Raw genomic sequence first — 25517 nt, 5'->3', positions numbered from 1 at the left:
CTAATTCATCTCAGGTCAGAGGGTTGAGTGGGAGACAGAAGGGTCGGGGAAGGGCAGCAGAAGAAGATGGACGGAAATCCTTGGGTAGAACGTGCTCCTGTTTCTTTTAGGTACATACCTGAGCCAGGCCACTGAACTGTGCCACAATAAGCACAATGATATTCCCAACTGCAACTGTCAACAACCAGGCCGCCTGGAGTACAGACTTCATGCTAGAGGGAGCCTAGAGAAGACACAAATCTGTGAGTAAAGAAACTCCTTTTACCACCCTCCTATCCCATGCATCTACCCGTAAAACTTCTCCCACCTCAACTTCAAGATTTGAACTTCCCCCACAAGTTCAGCTATCACATCAGTTCAGGGAATGGCAATAATGTTCCTAGTAACAAGATGGAGCTCTTAACTGAATATTTTAATTCATTGTATCATATAATCTTCATTACAACCATAAGGGATAATTTCTATTACTATTCTTATTTTACACAAAAATAGCATCAGAGAGATGATAATTCACTTGCTGAAGGTTACACAATAGATGTTCAGCCAAAATTTGAACTTGGGCAGTTTGATTCCACAGTCCTTATTCTTGATATTTTAGTATCCTCTTCTGGATCCCATACAGCATAGGGATCCAGCCTGCCATGTTCCTGGGAGTCAAGCTGATACTCTGTTCAGGGTCATAAGAAATCTAAAGCTAAAAACTATAGAGGTCTTGGCCATGGTCACATATCTAATTAAGGCAGTCAAAGTGTTGGTTGCTCAGTTGTGTCCAACTCTTTGTGACCCCAGTGACTGTATCCTGCCAGGCTCCTCTGTCCATGGAATTCTCCAGGCAAGAATACTAGAGTGAGTAGCCAATCCCTTCTCCAGGGGATCTTCCCAACCCAAGGATTGAACCTGGGCCTGCTGCATTATAGGCAGATTCTTTACCATCTGAGCCACCAGGGAAGCCCCAAGTGAAGCAATGTCAGGATTAAAACTCCATCCTCTGAGCAGTAATTCTATCTCCACTTTCCACTTGCAAAAACCTACCTGAGAATAAGAAAACTCAAGTCCTGTGACAGAGAACATGACCTCCCCAGCTGTAACAAGGGCATATTGTGGTAGCTGCCATGCAATGGACATTTTGTTGGCTGGCATGTATTCCATCTTCCAGGCCTGAGGACCCTGATTGGTTCTCTTAGTGAGGGAAACAAGAAATGGGCTTGTTAGGAGTCTCAAGTAAATATTACTGGCCTATTGCATTTATGATCTTACATCCATCTCCTGATTGTATTGTCATTCTTGTTGTACCATGAAGAGATTGAGCATTTTCTACACAATTTCATGTTTTTTAAATTCCTTTTGGTAACACTGCACTCACTTGGCTGGCTTCAGTTAATCAGATACCATTATTGCAGAGCCCTTAAATGGTAGACTATTTCAATATTGTAGTTTGGAGTCCCAACATTTTGACCTACTGCATATTTTGATCCTGGCCAACATTTTAAATGTAAAATGGCACTGATATATGAACAATTATCAGAAAAGCATGTACTTTAAAAAGTACAATTAAAATATTTCTAACATTTTCCATTTAAATATCTTACTAAAATTACTTTATTAGAATAAATTATTTCTTGGTAATCCTTACATTAAAGATTTGCCTGATCAATTTTTAAATACCTTTATCAAATACCACCTGCTATTTTGTCTTCTATTTTCTAGCCATTATTTTTAAACTCAAACTTACACATAAAAATTTTGTCAAAAAGATGCTATATTCCTATAAAATTTTGGTCAAAAAGAATCTTTTCAGGGCCAATTTTTTGTTATTAATGTTACCAAATATACGTGATTATACAGTCTTTTTTTCCCTAAAACTACTTTTACTGTATGCAAGTTCTCAGCTGTATTTGGTTTTTACTGTACAATAATTGTAATGAAATTTCTGAAATTATGTATTTTTATAGGAGTAAAACCAAGTTATTAGGTAGCAGGTGTTATTAAATAGTAGATGTAATACATGGATATATCATGAGATTAAAAAGAGATAAAATATCAAGTTCAAAACTCCTGAAATAAAAAGTTCTTGATGTTGAAATGATTTTGATTTGATTTCCTTATTTGGAAATAGAGTTGTTGCAGATATAATTAGTCAAGTTATAATTAAATCATTGGGGTGGGCCCTAATCTAATATGACTGATGTCTTCATAAGAGTCAGAGTCACTGCATTCAAAATGTAGTAAGGGAAGTGTTGCTTTCGTTGATATTGTGAACAATACTGGGCATATATTTGGGTTTTCTTAGCCTCAGAGAAGACCATGACCTGAGCTTTTAAATAAAAGTCACATTCTTAAATATTCACAGACAAATATAATAATTAAGTAAGCAAAGTAGATTGAATGGGAATGATACAGACTATGGTAAACTGTCTAAAGTGTACAGCCACTATAGCACCAGCTAAGTGACATGGTAATACTTGTTACAAAACTTTCTGATCTAATAACAAAGAAATGTTAGGAATCCAGTTTCTTTGGTGAAATTGCTTAAATTTTAAATATTGTCAATTAATAATTATTATCATTTTTGTCAAGACTGCAACCAGACAAAACAGAACTACATAGGAACTGGGCCCTCAGAACCTCTAATTTATGATCTCTACTCTAGATGCTTATTAGATCCTTGCATTCAGAAACAATACATATAGCCTCTAACTTGAGCATTATACTATAGACTGAACAAGGAAAAAATGAAATAACACCAGGAATGCAAGTGTTATGAGTTGAGTTGTGTCCCCCTAAAACTCATATGTTGAATTCAAACCCCCATTATCCACCTGAGAATGTGACCTTATTTGGAAATAGAATTGTTGCAGATATAATTAGTCAAATTAAAATAAGCTCACTTAGGTGGGCCCTAATCTAATAAGACTGGTGTCTTCATAAGAGAAATTTGGACATAGACAAATATACAGGGAGAATTCCATGAGAAGATGAAAGTAAAGACTGGGGTGATTCTTCTATATACCAAGCAACACCAAACATTGCCAGAAAACCACTAAAAACTAAAGGAAGCGAAATGAAATGGATTCTTTCTCACAGCTCTCAGAAGGAACCTACTTTACCAACACCTTGGTCTTGGACTTCTAGCCTTCATGACTGTAAGACAATAAATTTCTGTTGTTTAAGCCATTCAGCCTGTGGTACTGTGTTACAGCGGTCCTAGAAAACTAATACAGCTAGGTTGCTTTAACAGCAGAAAATCAATCAATGCACCATATCAATAGAAAATCACAGGATTTTCAGTAGACACAGAAAAAGCATTTGACAAAATTCAATGCCTCCTCCCACTTTCCTAGTAAAAAACATACAAACAAAAACCACAAGAGACTAGGAATAGAAGGGAACTTAACCTGATACCCAATCAATGACACCTGTGAAAACCCCACAGCTATTGTACTCAAGTGATGAAAGACTGAATGCTTTCCCCCTAAGTGGATGTCTACTCTCACCACTTCTATTCAGTATTTTATTGGTGGTTCAAGCAAGAGTACTTCATTAAGAAAAAGAAGTAAAAGTCATCCACTGAAAGAAAGAAGTAACGCTTCTTTATGCAGATAACATGATCTTGTATGTATAAAGTCCTAAGGGATCCACTAAAAATCTATTAAAACTAACAAACAAGTTTAGTAAGGTTGCGGGACATAAGATCAATATCAATTGTATTTCTACATATTTCCAATGAGCAATTTAAAAATGAAATTAGGGAAATGATTCCATTCAGTTCAGTTCAGTTCAGTCGCTCAGTCGTGTCTGACTCTTTGCGACCCCATGAATCGCAGCACACCAGGCTTCCCTGTCCATCACCAACTCTTGGAGTTCACCCAGACTCATGTCCATCGAGTCGGTGATGCCATCCAACCATCTCATCCTCTGTTGTCCCCTTCTCTTCCTGCCCCCAATCCCTCCCAGCATCAGAGTCTTTTCCAATGAGTCAACTCTTTGCATGAGGTGGCCAAAGTATTAGAGTTTCAGCTTCAACATCAGTCCTTCCAAAGAAATCCCAGGGCTGATCTTCAGAATGGACTGGTTGGATCTCCTTGCAGTCCAAGGGACTCTCAAGAGTCTTCTCCAACACCACAGTTCAAAAGCATCAATTCTTCAGCACTCAGCTTTCTTCACAGTCCAACTCACATCCATACATGACCACTGGAAAAACCATAGCCTTGACTAGATGGACCTTCATTGGCAAAGTAATGTCTCTGCTTTTCAATATGCTGTCTATGCTGGTCATAACTTTTCTTCCAAGGAGCAAGTGTCTTTTAATTTCATGGCTGCAGTCACGATCTGCAGTGATTTTGGAGCCCAGAAAAATAAAGTATGACACTGTTTCCACTGTTTCCCCATCTATTCCCCATGAAGTGGTGGGACCAGATGCCATGATCTTAGTTTTCTGAATGTTGAGCTTTAAGCCAACTTTTTCACTCTCCACATTCTCCTTCATCAAGAGGCTTTTTAGTTCCTCTTCACTTTCTGCCATAAGGGTGGTGTCATCTGCATATCTGAAGTGATTGATATTTCTCCCAGCAATCTTGATTCCAGCTTGTGCTTCTTCCAGCCCAGTGTTTCTCATGATGTACTCTGCATATAAGTTAAATAAGCAGGGTGACAATATACAGCCTTGACGTACTGCTTTTCCTATTTGGAACCAGTGTGTTGTTCCATGTCCAGTTCTAACTGTTGCTTCCTGACCTGCATATAGGTTTCTCAAGAGGCAGGTCAGGTGGTCTGGTATTCCCATCTCTTTCAGAATTTTCCACAGTTTATCATGATCCACACAGTCAAAGTCTTTGGCATAGTCAATAAAGCAGAAATAGATATTTTTCTGGAACTCTCTTGCTTTTTCGATGATCCAGCAGATGTTGGCAATTTGATCACATGGATCAATGAAAGTATTAGCCATGCCATGTGGGGCCACCCAGGACAGGCGGGTCATAGTGGAGAGGTCTGACAGAATGTAGTCCACTGGAGAAGCGAATGGCAAACCACTTCAGTATTCTTGCCTTGAGAACCCCATGAACAGTAAGAAAAGGCAAAATGATAGGATACTGAAAGAGGAATTCCCCAGGTCGGTAGGTGCCCAGTATGCTACTGGATATCAGTGGAGAAATAATTCCAGGAAGAATGAAGGGATGGAGCCAAAGCAAAAACAAAACCCAGTTGTGGATGTGACTGGTGATAGAAGCAAGGTCCAATGCTGTAAAGAGCAATATTGCATAGGAACCTGAAATGTTAGGTCCATGAATCAAGGAAAATTGGAAGTGGTCAAACAAGAGATGGCAAGAGTGAACGTCGACATTCTAGGAATCAGCGAACTAAAATGGACTGGAATGGGTGCATTTAACTCAGATGACCATTATACCTACTACTATGGGCAGGAATCCCTTAGAAGAAGTGGAGTAGCCATCATGGTCAACAAGAGTCTGAAATGCAGTACTTGGATGATTCCATTAGTAACAGCAAAATAAGGAATAAAATACTTAGGAATAAATATAACACAACAAATGTAAAACCTATATTCTAAAAAGTATAAAAGCATTGTTGAAAATATTTACATCTTGAAGAAGACCTAAGATAAATGGAAAGACAGTTCATGTTCACTGATCAGGAGACAATATTGTTAAGGTAGCAAAACTCCTCACAATCACCTCACAAATTCAATGCAATCTTTATAAAAAATCCCAGCCAGCTGCTGATTCCAAGCTAATCCTAAGAATATATGAAAATTCAGGGAACCCATAATAGCCAAACCAGTCTTGAAAGGGAAGAATGAGCAAAATTGAAAGACTCATACTTCCTGATTTTTAAACTGACTACAAAGTAACAGTAATTAACAGATTATGGTATTGGAACAAGAATAAATATATAGGTAAATGGAATAGAATTGACTCCAGAAATAAACCCTCACATGTTTGGTCAGTTGACTTTTGACAAGAATGTCAAGACCATTTAGTGGGAGAAGAAGAATCTTCAACAGATTGTGCTGGGACAACTGGATGTTCACATACAAAAGAATGAAGTTAACCCCCAAGCTCATACCATATGCAAAAATTAACTCAAGATAGATTAAAGTCCTAAATGGTGATTTAGTTGCTAAGTCATGTCTGACTCTTTGCAGTCCCATGTACCATAACCCACCAGGCTTCTCTGTCCATGGGGATTCTCCAGGCAAGAATACTGGTGTGGGTTGCCATTTCCTTCTCCAGGGGATCTTCCCAACCCAGGGATCGAACCCAGGTCTCCTGCATTTCAGGCAGATTCTTTACCAACTTAGCTACATATAGAAGTCCTAAATGTAAGAGGTCTGTCTAGTCAAGCTATGGTTTTTCCAATAGTCATGTATGGATGTGAGAGTTGGACTATAAAGAAAGCTGAGCACCAAAGAACTGATGCTTTTGAACTGTGGTGTTGGAGAAGACTCTTGAGAGTCCCTTGGACTGTAAGGAGATCCAACCAGTCCATACTAAAGGAGATCAGTCCTGGGTGTTCATTGGGAGGATTGATGTTGAAGCTGAAACTCCAATACTTTGGCCACCTAATGCAAAGGGCTGACTCATTTGAAAAGACCCTGATGCTGGGAAAGATTGAGGGCAGGAGGGAGAAGGGGATGACAGAGGATGAGATGGTTGGATGGCATCACCAACTCAATGGACATGAGTTTGGGTAGACTCCGGGAGTTGGTGATGGACAGGGAGGCCTGGCATGCTGCAGTTCATGGGGTCACAGATCACAAAGAGTCGGACACGACTGAGTGACTGAACTGAACTAAAATGTAAGAGGTAAAAACAATAAAACTTAGAGGTAAATATAGGCATAAATCCTCAAGAGATTAGATATGGCAATGGTTTCTTAGATGTAACACTTAAAGCATATGCAACCAAAGAAAATGTTGATAAACTGAACATCATATAGATTAAAAGTGTTTGTACTTCAGTGGGCACCATTAAGAAAGTTAAAAAGACAATTTTACGAATGGGAGAAAATGTTTGCAAATTGTATATCTAATAATGGACTTATATTTAAAATACATAAAGAATACTTGTATGCTAAGTTGCTTCAGTCTTGTCCAACTCTTTGTGAACGCTATGGAATGTAGACTGCCAGGCTCCTCTGTCCATGATTCTCCAGGCAAGAGTACTGGAGTGGGTTGCCATGCCCTCTTCCATGGGATCTTTCCCAACCAGGTATGGAACCTATGTCTCTTATGTCTCCTGCATTGACAGGCAGGTTCTTTACCACTAGCATCACCTGGAAAGCCCTTACAAGTCAATAATTAAAAGACAATTCAATTAGAAATTGCACAAAGAATCTGAATAGACATTTCTCCAAACCTGATTACAAATGGCCAATAAGTACATTAAAAGGTGCTCAACATCATTAGCCATCAGGAAAATACAAATCAAAACCACAATGAGATACCATTTCATACTTACTAGAATGGCTATAATTAATAAGACAGAAAAATAAGTGCTACAAAGATGTGAGAATATTGCCACTTTCAACTCATGGGAATGATAAATGTGCATTCACTTTGCAAAAGGGCTTCCCTGGTGGCTCAGATAGTAAAGAATCCATCTGCAATGCAGGAAACCTGGGTTTGATCCCTCGGTTGGGAAGGTTCCCCAGGAGGAGGGTATAGCAACCCCTTCCAGTATTCTTGTGTGGAGAATCCCCATGTACAGAGGAGCCTGGCAGGCTACAGTCCAAATGGTCACAAAGAGTCGGACACAACTGAGCGACTAAGCACATGGCAGTTCCTCAGATGGTTAAACACAGAATTACCATGTGACCCAACAATTCCACTCCTAGTTATATACCCAAGAGAAATGAAAATATATGCCCACACAAACATTTGTACATGAATATTCACAGCTAAATTATTTATATCAGTCAAAAGGTGAAAACACCAAATGTCCATATACTGATGAATACATAAACAATATGTGTTATATCCATGCTGCTTCTGCTGCTGCTAAGTCGCTTCAGTCGTGTCCGACTCTGTGTGACCCCAGAGATGGCAGCCCACCAGGTTCCCCCGTCCCTGGGATTCTCCAGGCAAGAACACTGGAGTGGGTTGCCATTTCCTTCTCCAATGCATGAAAGTGAAAAGTGAAAGTGAAGTCGCTCAGTCGTGTCTGACTCCTAGCGACCCCATGGACTGCAGCATACCAGGCTCCTCCGTCCATGGGATCTTCCAGGCAAGAGTACTGGAGTGGGTTGCCATTGCCTTCTCCATGCAATGGGATATTATTGGGCTATAAAAAGAAGTGAAGTACTGTTATATACCCTGAAAAGACCCTGATGCTGGGAAAGATTGAGGGAAGGAGGAGAAGGGTATGACAAAGGATGAGATGGTTGGATGGCATCACCAACTCAAAGGACATCAGTTTGGGTAGGCTCTGGGAATTGGTGATGGACAGGAAGGCCTGGTGTGCTGCGGTTCATAGGGTCGCAAAGAGTTGGACACGGCTGAGCGACTGAACTGAACTGTTATATACTACAGTATGAGTGAACCTTAAAAATAAGCTAAATGAAAGAATCCAGACACAAAAGATCACATAGTATATCATTCTATTTATACTAAATGTCCAAAATAGATCAGTGTATAAAGAAAGAAAGTAAACAAGTAATTGTCTAGGCATAAGGGGTTTGGGAGGAAATGGTGAGTAACTGCTGATGAGTATGGGGCTTCTTTTTGGAACGAGGAAAATGTTCTAAAATTACACAACTCCGAATTTTTTAAACACTACTGAATATATATTCTTGAAAATATATTCTACATATGTATTGAACATACAATGCATATTGAATATGTTAATACATTTTAAACCATTATATACTTGAAGTGGGTGAATTGTATGGTATACGAATTATATCTCAATAAGGCTATAATAAAAAATGGCATACCAAAAATGTCATGCTAATTAAATTACAATAAATAAAATGTTACAGATTATTCTCATCATCCTTCTAGAAGTATTCCATATTTTTCTTATTCACTATCTACTTTTTATATTTAATACAATGTCAAAAGTAATGGAATAAAATTAGAATCAAAATTAACATCAGCGGTCTAAAACCCTGATGGCTGAACAACTGCTTTTGATGGGCCACAGTTAATTGATCCCCCAAACTTTGTGTAAAGATTGACATTTGCTGCAAGTCTTGGTATTTCAGACTGTGATATACTAGCAGATCAATTTCCAAGGAGCTAGGAGAACCACATGTGGAGTCAGTCAAGAAGACCAAAATAATTTTAGTTTTCTTGGTGCCATAATGAGACTGGAGCAGACCATGTCTAGCAGTGACTCAAGATAAGTTATATCTACCATTCCCCAAGATCCTGTGCCTGCTGCCAATGTTATCTATTTTAAGTCCTCTCTGGAGACCTTAGTAGCTTTTCTAAAGTCACTATAGAAGCTATCACCTTACACTAGAGATAAGTATGTGATACCGTCTTGCCACAGAGTCTTCTTTAGATCCAGGATATATATATAGATACATATAGACATAGATTATATATGTTTAGATATGATATAGTTATATAGATACAGATATATGGAAGGAAAGAGTGAGGATAGCCATGGGCTACTTACATTAGTAATAACAAACAGATAAACTGCACCAAAGTCTAGTAGGCCCAAATTCAGCGAAAAATCCTCATTCTTTGTTCTACAATGCACTGTAGGATATCTGCAACAGGATAAATTTAGGTTAGAATGAACATTACAATTTAGAAAAGCACTTCCATCTCTGGTGGAAAGAGTGATTTCATCTCTCTACTGATGGTGAATCAATCAGCAAAGCTACCATTTCTCTTTGAGGAGTCTTAGAGTAAATTATTTTCTTGCAAGGTTTTTTCCACACCTGATCTGAGATTTCATCGCCTGTTGGGTATTTTTTTTTTAACCTTAAACCTGAATGCAGAAGGTACAAATTGCCTTCTGTTGTATACTTCAGACTCTAAGTCTTCTCATCTAAATCTTATGAATTTTTCTCTTCTGAACCTTATGAACTAGTAGAACAGCTTAAAACTGAATCTGAAAGGATAAGCTCAAAGTAACAAGGTGTTAATAGGAGTTACAAAAGGGTAGGAATGGGAGCCAATAATAAACTGGCAAACCTCCAGGAGATGGCCTTCACAACAAGCATGGTCTCAATATGTCTCTGCAGAAAATGAGACTGAGGAAAGGAGTCAAAGGTTGCAAAAGAGGAGTCTGTGTATATTTACAATTAGCTGAGATATATTAGGTATATAATTAGGTGTAACTTCTAAACCTAATCTGCCCACCTATTACACAAACAAAGTATTTAAAAATCAGTTGTTGATAAAAATAAAATGTCCACAGGGTAGTGCTCTTACTCTCCTCTTTGCACAGTTCTGTAAGCAGACACACCATAGTCTTCAGCAACAATGAGGGATGCATCTGTACCCAGGGAGACATTGACCTCTTCATGCAAAGTGTTAACAAACCTAAGGGTAGAGACACTGTTAGAGATCAGAAAAACTCTCCCACCTGATAAATGGGCAGGGGCCTTTTCTGTTTTGTTTATTGCTATATGCCTAGTGCATAGAACAGAGGCTGGCACATAAAAGGTACATGATATATATTGTTAACTGAATGAATAAAGGAACTCACACATAAGTAATTAGTAGTCTTAGCTGTCCCTATCTTTTTCTTTCCTCAGGTATTAGCTTTTTGTCTGCCACATCATCACTTGATCTCAACTGGGATGATACTATCATGATCACTCATGGCAGTTTGAGCCTCCTCAGAAACCCAGCTTAGGTGCACCTGATTTCTTTCTGTTTTCTAATGATGGAATTCATCACTTGAAGCTCAAAAAGGAAAATAATTATGTATATATAAATACATATTAGTATTTATATAAAACTGATACTTTATAAATGAAGTCTGATTTAATTTATATAAAACTCAGACTCCCAACCCACAGTAGGTTAAGCTATCATTGTTTGGGTCTTCAGACAAACTCGAACTCTTCCAGAACCATCTTTTTAGTCTTTTGAACCTGAGCCTAAATTGTTCCCTCTGTTTCAATTTTTGGTAGCATTTGTGTTAGTCCCTGGCTCATGGGATTAGAAGGGCAATTCCCTCTAAAACTGTTGATGTTGATTCCTGGATTTTTGGTCATCCTGCACTAACCTAGAAATTGCTCCCTTTCATCCTTACTGGAGGTTTCCACTGCTCTCTGACCCAGGGAAGACATATTTTGATCTGTTTAATTTTTCTGAAAATCATGCAAAGGCAGATTATTATGACTGTTCCAGCCTTCAGTGAAATTCAAATTTTTCATTAAAAGTTCTCCTCTAAAATGCTATTCTCTATAGCAACCATCTAATCTTGATGGCCATAGGCACATGCATCCTGCCCCTGTGAGCAAGTGACCTCTTCAGGGCTTCATCTTTGTAACTGTCCCAGGGTATCTAACGAGACCTTCAAGCTTATCTAGATTCAAAACCAAGTGTTTTGACTCCAAGTATGTTACCTTTACTAAACCATGATGCCTCTATAGGTTCATTTTAAATTTTACTTTAAAAACATAGTAACTATAAAAGATATTCAACTTCCAGTAGTGAAGGGAGAAATATTTACTTCTAAATTTCTCTCTGAGGATCACAGACAGGAAGTACTTGATTTTTTTCTTAAGAGCAAGACAAGTGCATAAAATTCAGTAGAAGCAATCCATGTGACAGAGCACAGAGGGGCGTACATAGACACAGGGTCATTTTTGATTATCATTGAGAAAGCAAGCCGAAAGACTTGGTTTTGAATCTGTGCCTCTCAGTTCCCTGGGGAAATGCTTTGACACCAATCCTCCTGACATTCTAGGAAAAAGCATCCTAGTACAAGACAATCAGAATGTGAAGTTCTGTAGACAGACACATTGTGTTATTTCAATTGGAAGTGGAAATTCTGTTTTTTTGTCTTCAAGTGGCATCTCAAACAGTGTGACATATTCTGCAGAATGAAGAATATGGGGTCTCTTCTGAAGCCCCACAGCTTAGAAGAGACCCCAGATTTAAGAGAACAGAGAGGCCTGGGTCTCCTTGATATCCAAACCTCATGGCTATCATCCCATTGGTTGTTTTGTTTTCTTCATCCTTCACCTACAATAGAGGGAGTAAAAATCAGTTACCAGTGACTAGAAGGAAGTGATAATCATAAAATTTGATCATCAGATATATCATTGGTAAGATATTGATGAGCCAGTCATCATACTCTAAGATAATTTGGAAATTAGGCCATTCCTCACTTACCATCATGCTAGAAATACTTTCCCCATCTTCTCGAATGATCAGGGTGTACCATATTTTCTCCTCCACAGAATGCTCAGTGTAGACAGACACATTGTGATATTTCAATTGGAAGTGGAAATTCTGGCTTTTTGTCTTCAAGTGGAGTTTGGAATAGTGTGGCATATTCTGCAGAATGAAGAGCCTGTTACATTCACCTTCTACCCCACCTTGAACACTGCAATCTCATAGTAAAACCCCCACCTTGAACAATACAATCTCATAGTAAACCAGGGCAGTTGACCTCATCAGATATTTTCAACATTACTCTTTAACTTCATAATACCATTTCTGGTAATATACCATAGGATGAATTATAGGCATGAATAAAGATTTATGAGTAAGGATGTTCATTATAGGATTACTTATAATAATTAAAATACCGATAAGGAAATGTTTTACTAAACTGAGATATTTCCACAGAATGGAGTATTATGTATCCATTAATACCACATACTCAAAGGACACAGGAAAATGCTTATATCTAAGGACACAGGAAAATGCTTTTGATGCAGTTTATCTTAAGAAAAATTCAAAGTCAATACAGCATACAGTGTTTCAATACTTTTTAAAAATTTGTTTATTCATTTATACAAAACTGCTATCTATAATTAATATCTGTGTGATGGACTTATAGGTGGATTTTATATCTGTTGACACACTCCCTAATTTTCAATAATAAATGTGTATTTTATTAAAGTATTTTTAAATGAATATTTCAGAATATGTATAATATAGAAGGAAAATATGCAAGCTAACGTCTTCCACAGGGTGTGTGTAGGAAGCAGTTTGAAATACTAAAACAAATTACCACCTATTGAGAACTTACAATGTCTCAGACATTATGCTAAGCACTTTTTTTTTTATATTTGTCCTTACCACAGCTTATGACATAAAAATTACTGCCATTTTACAGATGATAAAACTGAGGCTTAGAGATACAAATAACTTGTTCAAGGTCTTATAACTACAGAGTGACAGAATCAGGAATTGGATTGGGACACTTTGACTCAACAAATGCATGCTACAAACCACTGTATTACGGTGCTGTCTTGCCAAATAATCTGAATGTGTTTCTAACTCACTCAAGTCCATATGTCACCTGAAAAGATTTGATGGACTCTGCCAACAGAGTATTATTTTCATCGCTGAGCACTGTTATCTTCACCTCATCATCTGCCAGATTTAAGACTTGTAGGAAAATCTCTTGGGAATCTGGCCGGTATGGGGCCATTTCCTTAGGACAGAGAACACATGTTAGAATTACCAACAAATCACCTGTGAGATACAATGAGATCATATACTGCAGTGCTATCTTGATAGCCAAGTTTATCCAGTCAAGAGGACACAGTTTTCTACTTCTAAAGAGCATTTGGCTTTGAAAACTCTGAAGGCAGTTTGGAGCAGGAATCTCCACCTCACTGTAGTAAGCACTGATTAGAGCAGTTTAGTTGCTCAGTCATGTCCAACTCTTTGTGACCCCATGAACTGTAGCACACCGGTTTCCCTGTCCATCACCAACTCCCAGAGTTTGCTCAAACTCATGTCCATTGAGTCGGTGATGCCATCCAACCATCTCATCTTCTGTCATCCCCTTCTTCTGCCTTCAGTCTTCCTAGCATCAGGGTCTTTTCCAATGAGTCAGTTCTTTGCAGCAGGTGGCCAAAGTATTGGAGTTTCAGCTTCAGAATCAGTCCTTCCAATTAATATTCAGGATTGATTTCCTTTAGGATTGACTGGTTTGATCTCTTTGCAGTCCAAGGGACTCTCAAGAGTTTTCTCCAGCACTACAGTTCAAAAGCATCAGTTCTTCGACACTCAGCTTTTTTTATGGTCCAACTCTCACATACATACATGACTACTGGAAAAAGCCATAGCTTTGATTAGATGGACCTTTGTTGGCAAAGTAATGTCTCTGCTTTTTAATATGCTGTCTAGGTTTGTCATAGCTTTTTTACCAAGGAGCAATCATCTTTTAATTTCATCATTGCAGTCAACATCTGCAGTGATTCTGGACCCCAAGAAAATAAAGTCTCCCACTGTTTCCCCATCTATTTGCCATGAAGTGATGGGACTGGATGCCATGATCTTAGTTTTCTGAATGTTGAGTTTTAAGCCAGCTTTTTCACTCTCCTCTTTCACTTTCATTAAGAAGCTCTTTAGTTCCTCTTCACTTTCTACCAGAAGGGTGGTGTCATCTGCATATCTGAGGTTACTGATATTTCTCCCAGCAATCTTGATTCCAGCTTGTGCTTCATCTAGCCTGGCATTTCACATGATGTACTCTGCATATAAGGTAAATAATCAGGGTAACAATATACAGCCTTGACATACTTCTTTCCTGATTTGGAACCAGTCTGTTGTTCCATGTGCAGTTCTAACTGTGGCTTCTTGACCTGCATATAGATTTCTCAGGAGGCAGGTAAGGTGGTCTGGTAGTCCTATCTCTTGAAGAATTTTCCACAGTTTGTTGTGATCCACACAGTCAAAGGCTTTGGCATAGTCAATAAAGCAGAAATAGATGGTTTTCTAGAACTCTCTTGCTTTTTTGATGTTGGCAATTTGATCTCTGGTTCCTCTGCCTTTTCTAAATCCAGCTTGAACATCTGGAAGTTCTTGGTTCATGTACTGCTAAAGCCTGGCTTGAAGAATTTTGAGCATTACTTTGCTAGCATGTGAGATGAGTGTAATTGTGCAGTAGTTTGAGCATTCTTTGGCATTGCCTTTCTTTGGGATTGGAATGAAAACTGACGTTTTCCAGTCCTGTGGCCACTGCTGGGTTTTCCATATTTGCTGGCATATTGAGTGCATCACTTTCACAGCATCATCTTTTAGGATTTGAAATAGCTCAACTGGAATTCCATCACCTCCACTAGCTTTGTTCATAGTGATGCTTTCTAAGGCCCATTTGACTTCATATTCCAGGATGTCTGGCTCGAGGTGAGTGATCACACTATCGTGGTTATCAGGGTCATGAAGATCTTTTTTGTATAGCTCTTCTGTGTATTTTTGCCACCTCTTCTTAATATCTTCTGCTTCTGTAGTCTTTCCCTACACCAGGGTATCTTCCCAACTCAGGAATTGAACTCACATCTCCCGCATAGCAGGTGGATTCTTTATCAACTGAGCTATCAGAGAATCCCCTGTAAGCACCGATGCCAGGTAACAAACTCCATGCTTTGTGACTTGGCTGTGGCCCCATACATCATTCCCCAATAGTGACTATTCAACCTGCCAAAAGGTATTTGAGTGTTTGGTAAGGTATCAAAGAGATGATTATATATCTTGGATACTGGTGTTTGGAAATTCCTACATCATTCAGGTGGGAGGTGGGCTTCATTTTACACTGCTGCTCTACTCCTATATCTACTCATTTGCCACAAATACTTATTATTCACCTTATGTAAAACAGCTACTGTGGTAGGGCCCAGTGAATCAAGATTGAACAAGTCAGAGAAATGAACAAAACAGATTTCATCCTGCCCTCATGGAGCTTAAGATTTACTGTACTCACATTAATTTTTATCTCTACAGCAGCAGCAACTGCAAAAGCCAGGCATGCTAGGATCATACCAACAGCCATTTTCCTAAGTGATCTGTAGAGGAAACAGAGGCAATTATACCTAAACTGTAGGTGCTAAAGAATAAAATCTAAACCCCCTTGCTACTGCTGCTGCTAAGTCGCTTCAGTCGTGTCCGACTCTGTGCGACCCTATAGATGGCAGCCCACCAGGCTCCCCTGTCCCTGGGATTCTCCAGGCCAGAACACTGGAGTGGGTTGCCATTTCCTTCTCCAGTGCATGAAAAGTGAAAAGTGAAAGTGAAGTCACTCAGTCATGTCCGACTCTTAGCGACCCCATGGACTGTAGCCTACTAAGCTCCTCCATCCATGGGATTTTCCAGGCAAGAGTACTGGAGTGGGGTGCCATTGCCTTCTCCGCTAAACCCCCTTAGCTTACCTAATTTGTTCTCAATTACTTTCAAAGTATTTCCTAGTACTCCCCCCTTCATGTATCCTTCTTGCTACCTTTACTTGAGTCACACTGAACTATTCTTTGTAACACACCAAATTTTCCATCTTTATTTATGGTGGTTTTTCTATCTATTATATCACAATAGCAAAAATAATAGTAATATAGCCAGAATTATTGAACATTTACCATATACCAGTTACTATATATTATTACCTTCTTTTCCTCTTCTTTATAATTTTTTCTTGATGCTGGCCACTCTCTTCCATCTCTGCATTTCCTGGTACTTTGTTTCTCTTCTTAGGCTTAACATATTAACATAATTTATCTTGTGCAATAACCTTGCTCCTTCTAGCTCCCTTACTAAAGGATAAACTCCTTAGAAGCAAGATTTGTGCTTTTACAAAGCACTTGGTGCTCAATGAATGAGTAAATGGCAAAAAGTCATTTGAATACATGAAATGATTATCAAAAGGAAATTGCTATTAAATCAGATATTATAGATGACTTAACACCCTCCTCTGTCAAACTTCACAAAGAATAACACTTATATTTAGAAAGGGGGAAGACAGTTTCTATCCCCACTCTTATGAGGTCCTTCATTTGTTTCATAGGGACAGTAAGAGATTTAAAGAGATTAGTTAATCATCAAAGACTTTGGACTGCTTTGAAGAGGCAACTTTTAAGTACAAAGCAACAAGTTGGTTTAGGAGACTAATCACTTACTTTTGACTTTCCATGAGGTGTACTCCTAGCTTTTCAACATCACATATGTAAGTCTGCAGTAATGACTTGGACTCTCTAAGTTAAGAATTAATTAGATCTAATTCCCATCTTCCAGTATTAATAGGCATTTAATCTAATGTGGTTAAACAGAAGCAGAAAAATGATAAACCAAAATAAATCATTACTAAGCAGAACAGATACTGACTCTTTATCAAACTGGGCAAATTCTGAGTCAATTTGGAGTAACATAGGCATAGTGAACACTTGTATGCATGGTGCTAAGTTGCTTCAGTCATGTCTGACTCTTTGCAACCCTGTGGACTGTAGCCTGTTGGTCTTCTATGTCCATGGGATTCTCCAGGCAAGAATACTGGAGTGGGTTGCCATGTCCTCTTCAAGGGAATCTTCCTGACCCAGGGATTGAACCCATGTCCCTTATTTCTCCTACATTGGCAGGCAGATTCTTTACCACTAGAGCTACCTGGGAAGCCCATAGTGAGCACTTACGTGAAGTTAATGCCACACTTGGAGACCACACGATAAATGACAAGGTCAAACAATGGTATGAAGATAAGAACCAAAAAGGGATTTAGCACCTGTAACACGATGGTAAAAAGAATTAGTTACAAGTGTTCTATTATGAGTGTGAGCATGTGCTTTCATTTGCGTGTGTGCATACTCTCTCACATCCAAACACACTTTCATCACACAGTGTACAGAATGATTCCACATCTTTCAGTCCCTTTATACCCAAGACTGTATTACTCCTGCATAGCACATTAGCTTCCAAATATCCCAAGGAACAAGTTTCACTCTGCACTGGTTTTTCTGTCAATTAATTAGGAGTTCTTCCTTCCCATTTGCTCTGATCTTATCCAGTTTCACAACCAAGGGAAAAATGTCATGGTCAGGAGAAAGGAAAGAGAGAAAAAGGAACTGGGGACTGTTGAACAAAACAAAGAGTTAAAAATAACTGGAAGTCACCAATAAACAGGGCTTCTGAATTCACTGCTCACACAACAAAGCGTTATACTTCCTCTGACAACATGATACTTGACATGGAAAAAAAAAAATCCAATGTTTACACTTTTCCTGTGAGTTCAAAACTCCCTGGAGTTTTTGCAGGAGCTACTTGCTTAAGAGAAGATATGAAAGAGAAGTGTGAGACTTAAAGAGAATATTCTCATCACTATGTTTAGCCCTCCTCAGCATAAAAGGAAAAAACCCTATCAAATTATGGTTGGTAATCCTCCTACTACACGTAAAGTTATAGATAAGGGAAAAAATAAGTACCCAAGAATATAGAGAAGTCTCCTACCTGCATCTGATCAGGCTGAAGCACAAAGAAACCCTGAAACATGACAACAAATCACATGAAGATACTGACATAAAGACAAAAAAAGCCTAGATCAACAATCTTGATAATTAGCAGGTGAGAAGCATAAGATAATATCCATCAGGTCTTTGGTTCAGAGCCACTATTATCCTTGTAAGGGTATGTGGGGGAATAGGCTAGAATGGCTTAGACTATGGCTTTCGAAGGCAGATGGGCATAAGGGAGAATCTTATTTTCTGTGCACTATGCTTTTTTAACTTGAGAGAGAATAGAGTCAGTGTGTTTTTATTAATCTCAGTAACTGTAGTCATGGCGGTAAATTTGTGAAGGACAAAAAGGTATCATGGTTAGGGTGAAGTCTCCCCTCGACACACAGTGTTTTTAAAGTTTGACCCTTCAGAGGATCAAAAGGAAGATAACCATGGTAAATCCTGGACAGCCAGAGGAAGGGAAAAGATGAAATTATATTAGGCAAGCTCCAAACAGACTGGCTTATAAAACCCTGGCATCATTCTACCCTGCCTTCTTCACAAGTGAGATGGCAGGAGAACATACAATAATCTAGGCAGTGGGAATAAAAATGAAAGAAGAATTTGTCAATGAATGAAAATTTTAAAAAGAGAAAATTATGTTTAAAAATTTCCCATTATTTCTGTATCCATGAACAAACTATCCCACCTCTAGATCCCTGCTGTGAACCCTGCCTGAGAAGTTGGGCCAACTGTGTTGTCACAGCAATCTGTTTTGCCCTGGGGTGCCTGGTGGTGGTGGGTTGGTTACTAAGTCATGCCCAACTCTTGCAAGTCCATGGACTGTAGCCTGCCAGGCTCCTCTGTCCATGGAATTCTCCATGCAAGAATACTGGAGTGGGTTGCCACTTCCTTCTGCAGGGGAGCTTCCTGACCCAGGAATCAAACTCAGGTCTCCTGCATTGAAGGCAGATTCTTTACTGACTGAGCTAAGATGGGAGCTTTGGTGGGGCATAGTTGGAAGGAAACATCCATTCCCCAGGCTTCATTTGCTCCCTATCCACTCCCTATCACTATCCACTCTGTATCAGTTCATTTGCTATTGTCTCAATGCTTCCTGTATACACTGAAACCTTTCCATCCTTACCTTTCTGATTTTCAAAGATAAGATTCTGTCTTTTAATACTCACTTTGCCTACCCAGTAACTTCATGCTAAAGGCATAATCTTATGTCACTTTTTTGGCAAAAACACAAAGAAATTTTTCCTTAGTGTGGATTAAAAAGAAAATGATATTGGAAAAAATCTCTTCTACTCACCAAATTCCCATTCATCCTGGTGGCTTGCAAGGTCCATCGTGATCCCTATGGCAAACAGATGCTATTAGAGGAAATCCCTTTCCTTTGAGAGAGAAGGGGCTGGAAGAACAGGTAGTTTCCAAAAGAACTATTCTTACCTGCTGATCTAAAAGCGCCCAGAACATGGGCAATGGGATATAAAGGAACAGTACCCTGGTCAGTGCCTTCACGTCCATAATGAGCTGCTTCTGCAAAGAGGAGGAAGAAGGAATAGGCTGAATTGGCATTTAAGGATTTCTCGCTTGGAGTAGAAATGGCCCAGAACAGGAAGAGCAGAGGTCAAGTACAGTAGAAGAGAATCAGTTTGGTTATTAGGAAAAACTCTATGAAGGCATCAGATGTTTCTGCAGTTCAACTTACTGGGTATTTCTCAGCTGCCCAGTCCAGCCAGTGCTCTCGCTTGGGATTGTCCCCAGAACGGTTCTTAAAACGGCTAGAAATGGCAAACTAGGGCAGAGCATAGATATCAGAAGAGAGGAAAAAAACAAACAAAACACCCATCCCCTGCCTTTTCCAATTCACTGTATCTTCCCTTAGACACACATACTCTTGAGTGACTAAATCTAACCTTTTGATTTCATCACACATTGAATTTCAGTGAAATATAATTTCAACATATGTAACTACATTTTAGAAAACTTTTGCCAGTTTTTAAAAATGATATTCTTTTCAGCTTAAAGGTTAAATAGAGGCATTGAGTGATGTTTGATCAACCCCACTTTCCAAAAGTCACAGAAGCAGTGCAGAGATTGAGAAAAGTGTATACCCATGTTTGAAGGCCTGTAGGCTCGGAACAGCATTTCTTTCCTCGTGATTGAAAAAGGCAGACAAACAATTCATGAACTTACCCAGATACATTTGACCACTTGATTCAGTATGTTTCCTTCAGGAGGTGGTTTTCTGTATAGTTTGCTTCCCATTGCAAACACAACTGCAGTAGATAAACAGAGTTCTTAGCTTCTCATTCAGCACATTTAGTTGTCAACATTAAGGACACACTGCTGAAATGTAGGAATGATTGACACATCTCATAAAGGGTGGAAACTGACTGATGCTCCCTGACTTTGGAGTCATAAAAACTATGGGAGCCAAGAGAAAAATTAAATGGTCAATGTGTAGACTTTCCTGTAATCACAGAAATGAAAGTCACCTCTGAATTCTCCGTCTTCTAGCTCATCTCTACATCTAATATATTATCAACTTTCACTGAACTTCTATCTTCAGTGTGTTTCCTGCTTGTCCCCTCTCTGCATCACCAGGGCTACGACTCGTATAGGACCTCACAACTTCTACCCTCTATTTTCAAAATGGCTACCAAGTAGTTTCTTAATCCCTGTTCGTTTCTCCTTATCTGCTGCCAAATTAAAATCTTGTTTCCAAGACCTACCTAATAAGTCCTAACTCCTGAAATGGATTTTCCCAAATTCATTATTATCCTGATGGTTATTATTATCATTAATGATCTCTTGAAGGTTTATTATTATATATAAAGAGTTAAGCATTTTACATAATAGTACTGATTTAACCTGAAAAGGGTTTTACACATAAAGAAATCAAGGATTAAGGAGTTAAGCAAGTTGTGCAAGATTGCACAGACGGAAATTGCCAGAAACTACACTGTTTTTCATTATTTATTTTTGATATCAGTAAACTTTCATATAATCTTTTAAATGATATGAAATAAATTGTATTAAATATAAGAAGAACAAGTAAATAATAGATGTATAACTTAATGAATTTTTACAAGTGAACACACCCATGTAACTCAGACCAGATAAAAAACATATTCTAGACCCCAGTGTTCCCTTCCAGCACTGACACCCCACCCTCAACCCACCTCTGCTAAGTTATGCCTCTTTCAATTCCTTTTTAAGCTTGGTAGTAAGATCAGAAACTACCTTCTTGAACTGAGGCCTTTCAACTCAAAAATCTATACTCTTAACTACCATAAAGGACCTCATTTATTGATCTTTGCATCACACATTTTGCCTGACACTGCTGAGAATAAAGATAAAAAAGACATGACCCCTATCTGCAACAGAGTTCCCCACAACCAATTGCTTCCCACTTTTCCTTTCATCACTCTGTATTTGCCAATGTATCTTCTAACTACTATTCATTATTCCTAAAACAATTCTTTTCTGTTTTATTTCTGTTTTTGAACTCATTTTCTCTCAACGCATATCTTTATCTTTTAACCACATCTCCATAGCTATCTGTAAGTGAATTTAATTTTCTTGTTTTTACTTCATTTTCCACATACCAGCAATGAGATATTACTTTACAATTATAAAATCGAAAGGTTTTTTTTTCAAGTGTATTCAGTTCAGTTAAGTTCAGTCGCTCTGTTGTGTCCAACTATTTGTGACCCCATGAACCGCAGCACACCAGGCCTCCCTGTCCATCACCAACTCTCAGAGTTTACCAAAACCCATGTCCATTGTGTTGGTGATGCCATCCAACCATCTCATCCTCTGTTGTCCCCTTCTCCTCCTGCCCTCAATCTTTCCCATCATCAGGGTCTTTTCAAATGAGTCAGCTCTTCGCATCAGGTGGCCAAAGTTTATTAAATTTAACTAAAATTTGTGGGAAACCTCCGTTTTGGTACCATCTCCAATATACTTCCCTCTTGAATGATTTCCCGGCTCCAGCAAGAAAGATGTCCCTCTAGCAGCTCCTCTACCAAAAATGCCTTCTTCAGTGACTAGTAACAATCTCCAATATCCTTACATCCAGAATGCCTGAATCACCCTACTTTTCTCTCTTAACTTTCTACTTTCTCCATTCTTCTCTGTCAGGCTCACTCCACCACTTTTTCTTTATTATCCTCTGAGTTTCTCCCAAACTTCTCGAAATAGCATGCTTTACCACTTACCATGGCCTTCTTATTGTTGATTAAAAAAAAAAGTTCAGATAAAGAATGCTAATCCTGAGAGACAAGCGGGCTGATAAAAAAGGTATCTGGACAAGTAGAAAATTTTGGATGGGAAATAGACAGCTCTTGAAACTAATAATGATCCTAGAAAGGGGCTGAACTTCTCAGGAATTCTGGTCTAAAATGTGACAATGGAGTGATAAAAAGAAGGTGAGGTGATCAACTTGACAAGGTCACACTTAAGTTTGAAGGCCACTTAACTGAAGAAGATGGGTAGGGACCTTGAGTTTCTCTAACATTTACTTCCACTAGTAGACCTTGTTGCCTCTTACTTCACAAAGAAAATAGAAGGCTTCAAATGAAAACTCCCTCAACTCCTGCCACCAAATCTATTAATATTTGTATCCATCCCCATCCCCTCCTCTCTCCAGTTACATGAAGGTAATGTTCCTCCTCTTGTGTAAATACAATTCTACCATGTGTGCTTTCATATTGATTATACTGTCTTACCTTACATCTCCAACATCTTTCTTTACTGGAGTGTTCCTAATAATAATCAAACATGCTTAATATCCTTTCCTGACTCCATGTCACCTTTCAGCTATAAATTCTTACTGTTTTCTCTTTCATTCATTTTATTCACTTCCCAATCTGTTCTAATTATTCTTGAAACTCCACCAATCTACCATAACTGATATCATCAAATCAAAGACCTTTGTGTCACCATATTTAATGGACATTTTTCACCCTTATCTTGCTTTCCCAGTTAGTAATATTTGTTACTCTGAATGATCCCCTTCCTGAAATCCTCTTGGTATCCAAGGTAGAACTACTATTACTTCCCGCATTTGTTTTTAGTCTCATCTGTGGGCTTTCCCCTCTTTACCTGTTTTTTTTTTGTTTGTCTAACTGCTGAATCCTTTACCTAATTCAAATACAAAATTTGAGTCAACACATTTTCATCTTAAAGGAAATACAACAACTTATAAGTAAATGCTGGCTTGTATAAAAGTAAGCTTAATGCTGAATATTTAATATTAATAATATAAATACATCAAGAGTCGACAATCCATATCTTGGAGAAAATAATTACTATGAAGTTTTCATTACAATAAGACTCATTCCCATACTAATTTGAAACATTATTCTAAAGGTTTATGCCATGGAGATTGTCCCCTAAAGGTCTGATTGTGGTATTATGGAAATCACCCTGGTTCTCAAAATGCCACATTCTGTTTTCTACCTCTCCATTTGCAGTTTTTTTTCCCTACCTGGAGAGCCCTTTCCCAACTTTTCTTTAGTGAATCTTGATTTGAATGGCTTCAGTGCAACTTAACTATTGCCTTTGCTGTACATCCTTGTAGATATCTTTATTTCTGCACTATCACAGTGAAGAGAACTCAATTTTTCACCAGGACAACAAAATTTCTTGTAAATAGTTGCCATAACTTGTTTATTTCTAATGCCTGGTGCTTAGCTCATTTGTTTGTCTTTTAAATATTGGTATTTCTCAAGGTCCTATCCTTGTTCTCCTTTATCATACTCTTAGTCATTCCATCTATTTTCCTGACTTAATTGCTATCCATGTACTAATAGCTCCAGCTCTATATCTATAGCTCAGACATTTATTCTGGACTTTAAACCTGTATTTCCAAATAAATACAGATTTAAAAGTCTGGTACTCCCAATTAGATGTTCCAAAAACATCTAAATGTTACATGTCCAAACTAAATTCATTAGTATTGCCCCAAGCCTAGTCTCCCTTAGACTGTACTCCTACTATCCACCCATTTGCTCAAGTCAGAATGTCGCATTCAGTCCTGGCTTATCTTCTCTCTTACTTTCACACATCTAATCATATCAAGTTTGTCAGTTCTGTCAGTGCTGAAGAAGGTGAGCTAAGGTAGTCACTCACCTTGAGCACAAAATTTAAGGAAGTACCAAAAATTCAATAATCAAGACAAAGAATATCCTTTGTCTCATCCTTAATCCATTCTTTTTCCACATTACAGTCAGAAATACCACTGAAAAATAAACATCTAATGATCATTCCTTTATTTAAAACCCTTTTGAAGCTCCCTACTATTCTCCTGATAAAGTGCTAATTCCTTAATAAGGTAAAAGCCTTTCATTATCTGGTTTCTGTCAGTTTCTCCTCTTTATCGTCTATTCCTTCAAGGCCTTCAAATATATCATACTATTTCTCAACCCTTTGTCTTATAGATACCATGTCATATTTCTGTTTCACTTTCAATCTCTTCTTTGATTAACTGCTGTTAATGCTTTAGGTCTTACCTTCCCTATCATTTCTTTAGGCAAAGCTTTTCTGAGCCTCAACGTCTTAGGTATCCCTCTGTGTTCTTATAGCTTCCTCTGTATTTCTCTAGTTGTGACAGTGATGATACTATATTGAGAGATCCTGTTTATTCCTCTGTCTCCCTCCTCCTGCTGGACCAAATAAATTCTTTGAAAGCATGAATTCTGTAGCTACCTAATTCAATAACGTAATCCCAGTACCTAACACAGAATCTGACACATTAACTGTTCATTAAATAGATGTTTGCTGAATGAATTAGTGAGTGAAAAAAATCAAATCAATTAAATTATAGTGAAAAATCAGAGAACTGATTTATCAGTACCCAGAAAACTGAAGTAACTAATGATGACAGCTAACACTTAACATTTAACATTCAATTAAACATTTCATAATTTGTAAACATTTCAGAAGCATCTCTTTTGATCTTCATAATTATTATGATATGTAAATAATATTGTGCAATGATCCAGAGAAAAAGACATAGTACTAATCAGGAAAACTAGGAATATATTTGGCTTTGAAGAGAGAAGGAAACAGAATGTATTATCACTGGGCCCTGGACTAACACATAAATTTCCTTGGAATTGGAATTGCAACTTGCCTGAGTA

The 25517-nt window shown here is 38.2% G+C and overlaps 1 protein-coding gene across 6 annotated transcripts in view; it reads right to left on the bottom strand.

Moving 5' to 3' along the window:
* The window catches only part of SLC15A2 (solute carrier family 15 member 2), a 131966-nt gene that overhangs the window by 90840 nt on the left and 15609 nt on the right, over positions 1-25517 (bottom strand). For 3 of the 6 annotated variants that reach the window (XM_069555407.1, XM_069555389.1, XM_069555441.1), the window contains exons 8-21: positions 20566-20648; positions 20078-20164; positions 19816-19905; positions 19679-19723; positions 18374-18406; positions 17563-17651; positions 15873-15954; positions 13461-13595; positions 12323-12487; positions 12126-12172; positions 10406-10516; positions 9639-9735; positions 1033-1179; positions 119-223 (exon numbers count right to left, since the gene is read on the bottom strand). In XM_069555407.1, coding sequence (XP_069411508.1) covers positions 119-223; positions 1033-1179; positions 9639-9735; positions 10406-10516; positions 12126-12172; positions 12323-12487; positions 13461-13595; positions 15873-15954; positions 17563-17651; positions 18374-18406; positions 19679-19723; positions 19816-19905; positions 20078-20164; positions 20566-20648 — 1316 coding nt within the window. Of the gene's footprint in view, positions 1-118; positions 224-1032; positions 1180-9638; positions 9736-10405; positions 10517-12125; positions 12173-12322; positions 12488-13460; positions 13596-15872; positions 15955-16545; positions 17652-18373; positions 18407-19678; positions 19724-19815; positions 19906-20077; positions 20165-20565; positions 20649-25517 lie in introns of those variants that run through there. The other 3 variants (XM_069555396.1, XM_069555416.1, XM_069555424.1) reach the window with 3 other exon arrangements.

This window comes from Ovis canadensis, chromosome 1 (genome assembly GCF_042477335.2).
Source record: "Ovis canadensis isolate MfBH-ARS-UI-01 breed Bighorn chromosome 1, ARS-UI_OviCan_v2, whole genome shotgun sequence".
Lineage (NCBI taxonomy): Eukaryota > Metazoa > Chordata > Mammalia > Artiodactyla > Bovidae > Ovis > Ovis canadensis.
The sequence above is the reverse complement of the archived record's forward strand: the minus strand, read 5'-3'. Positions and strand labels throughout refer to the sequence as shown.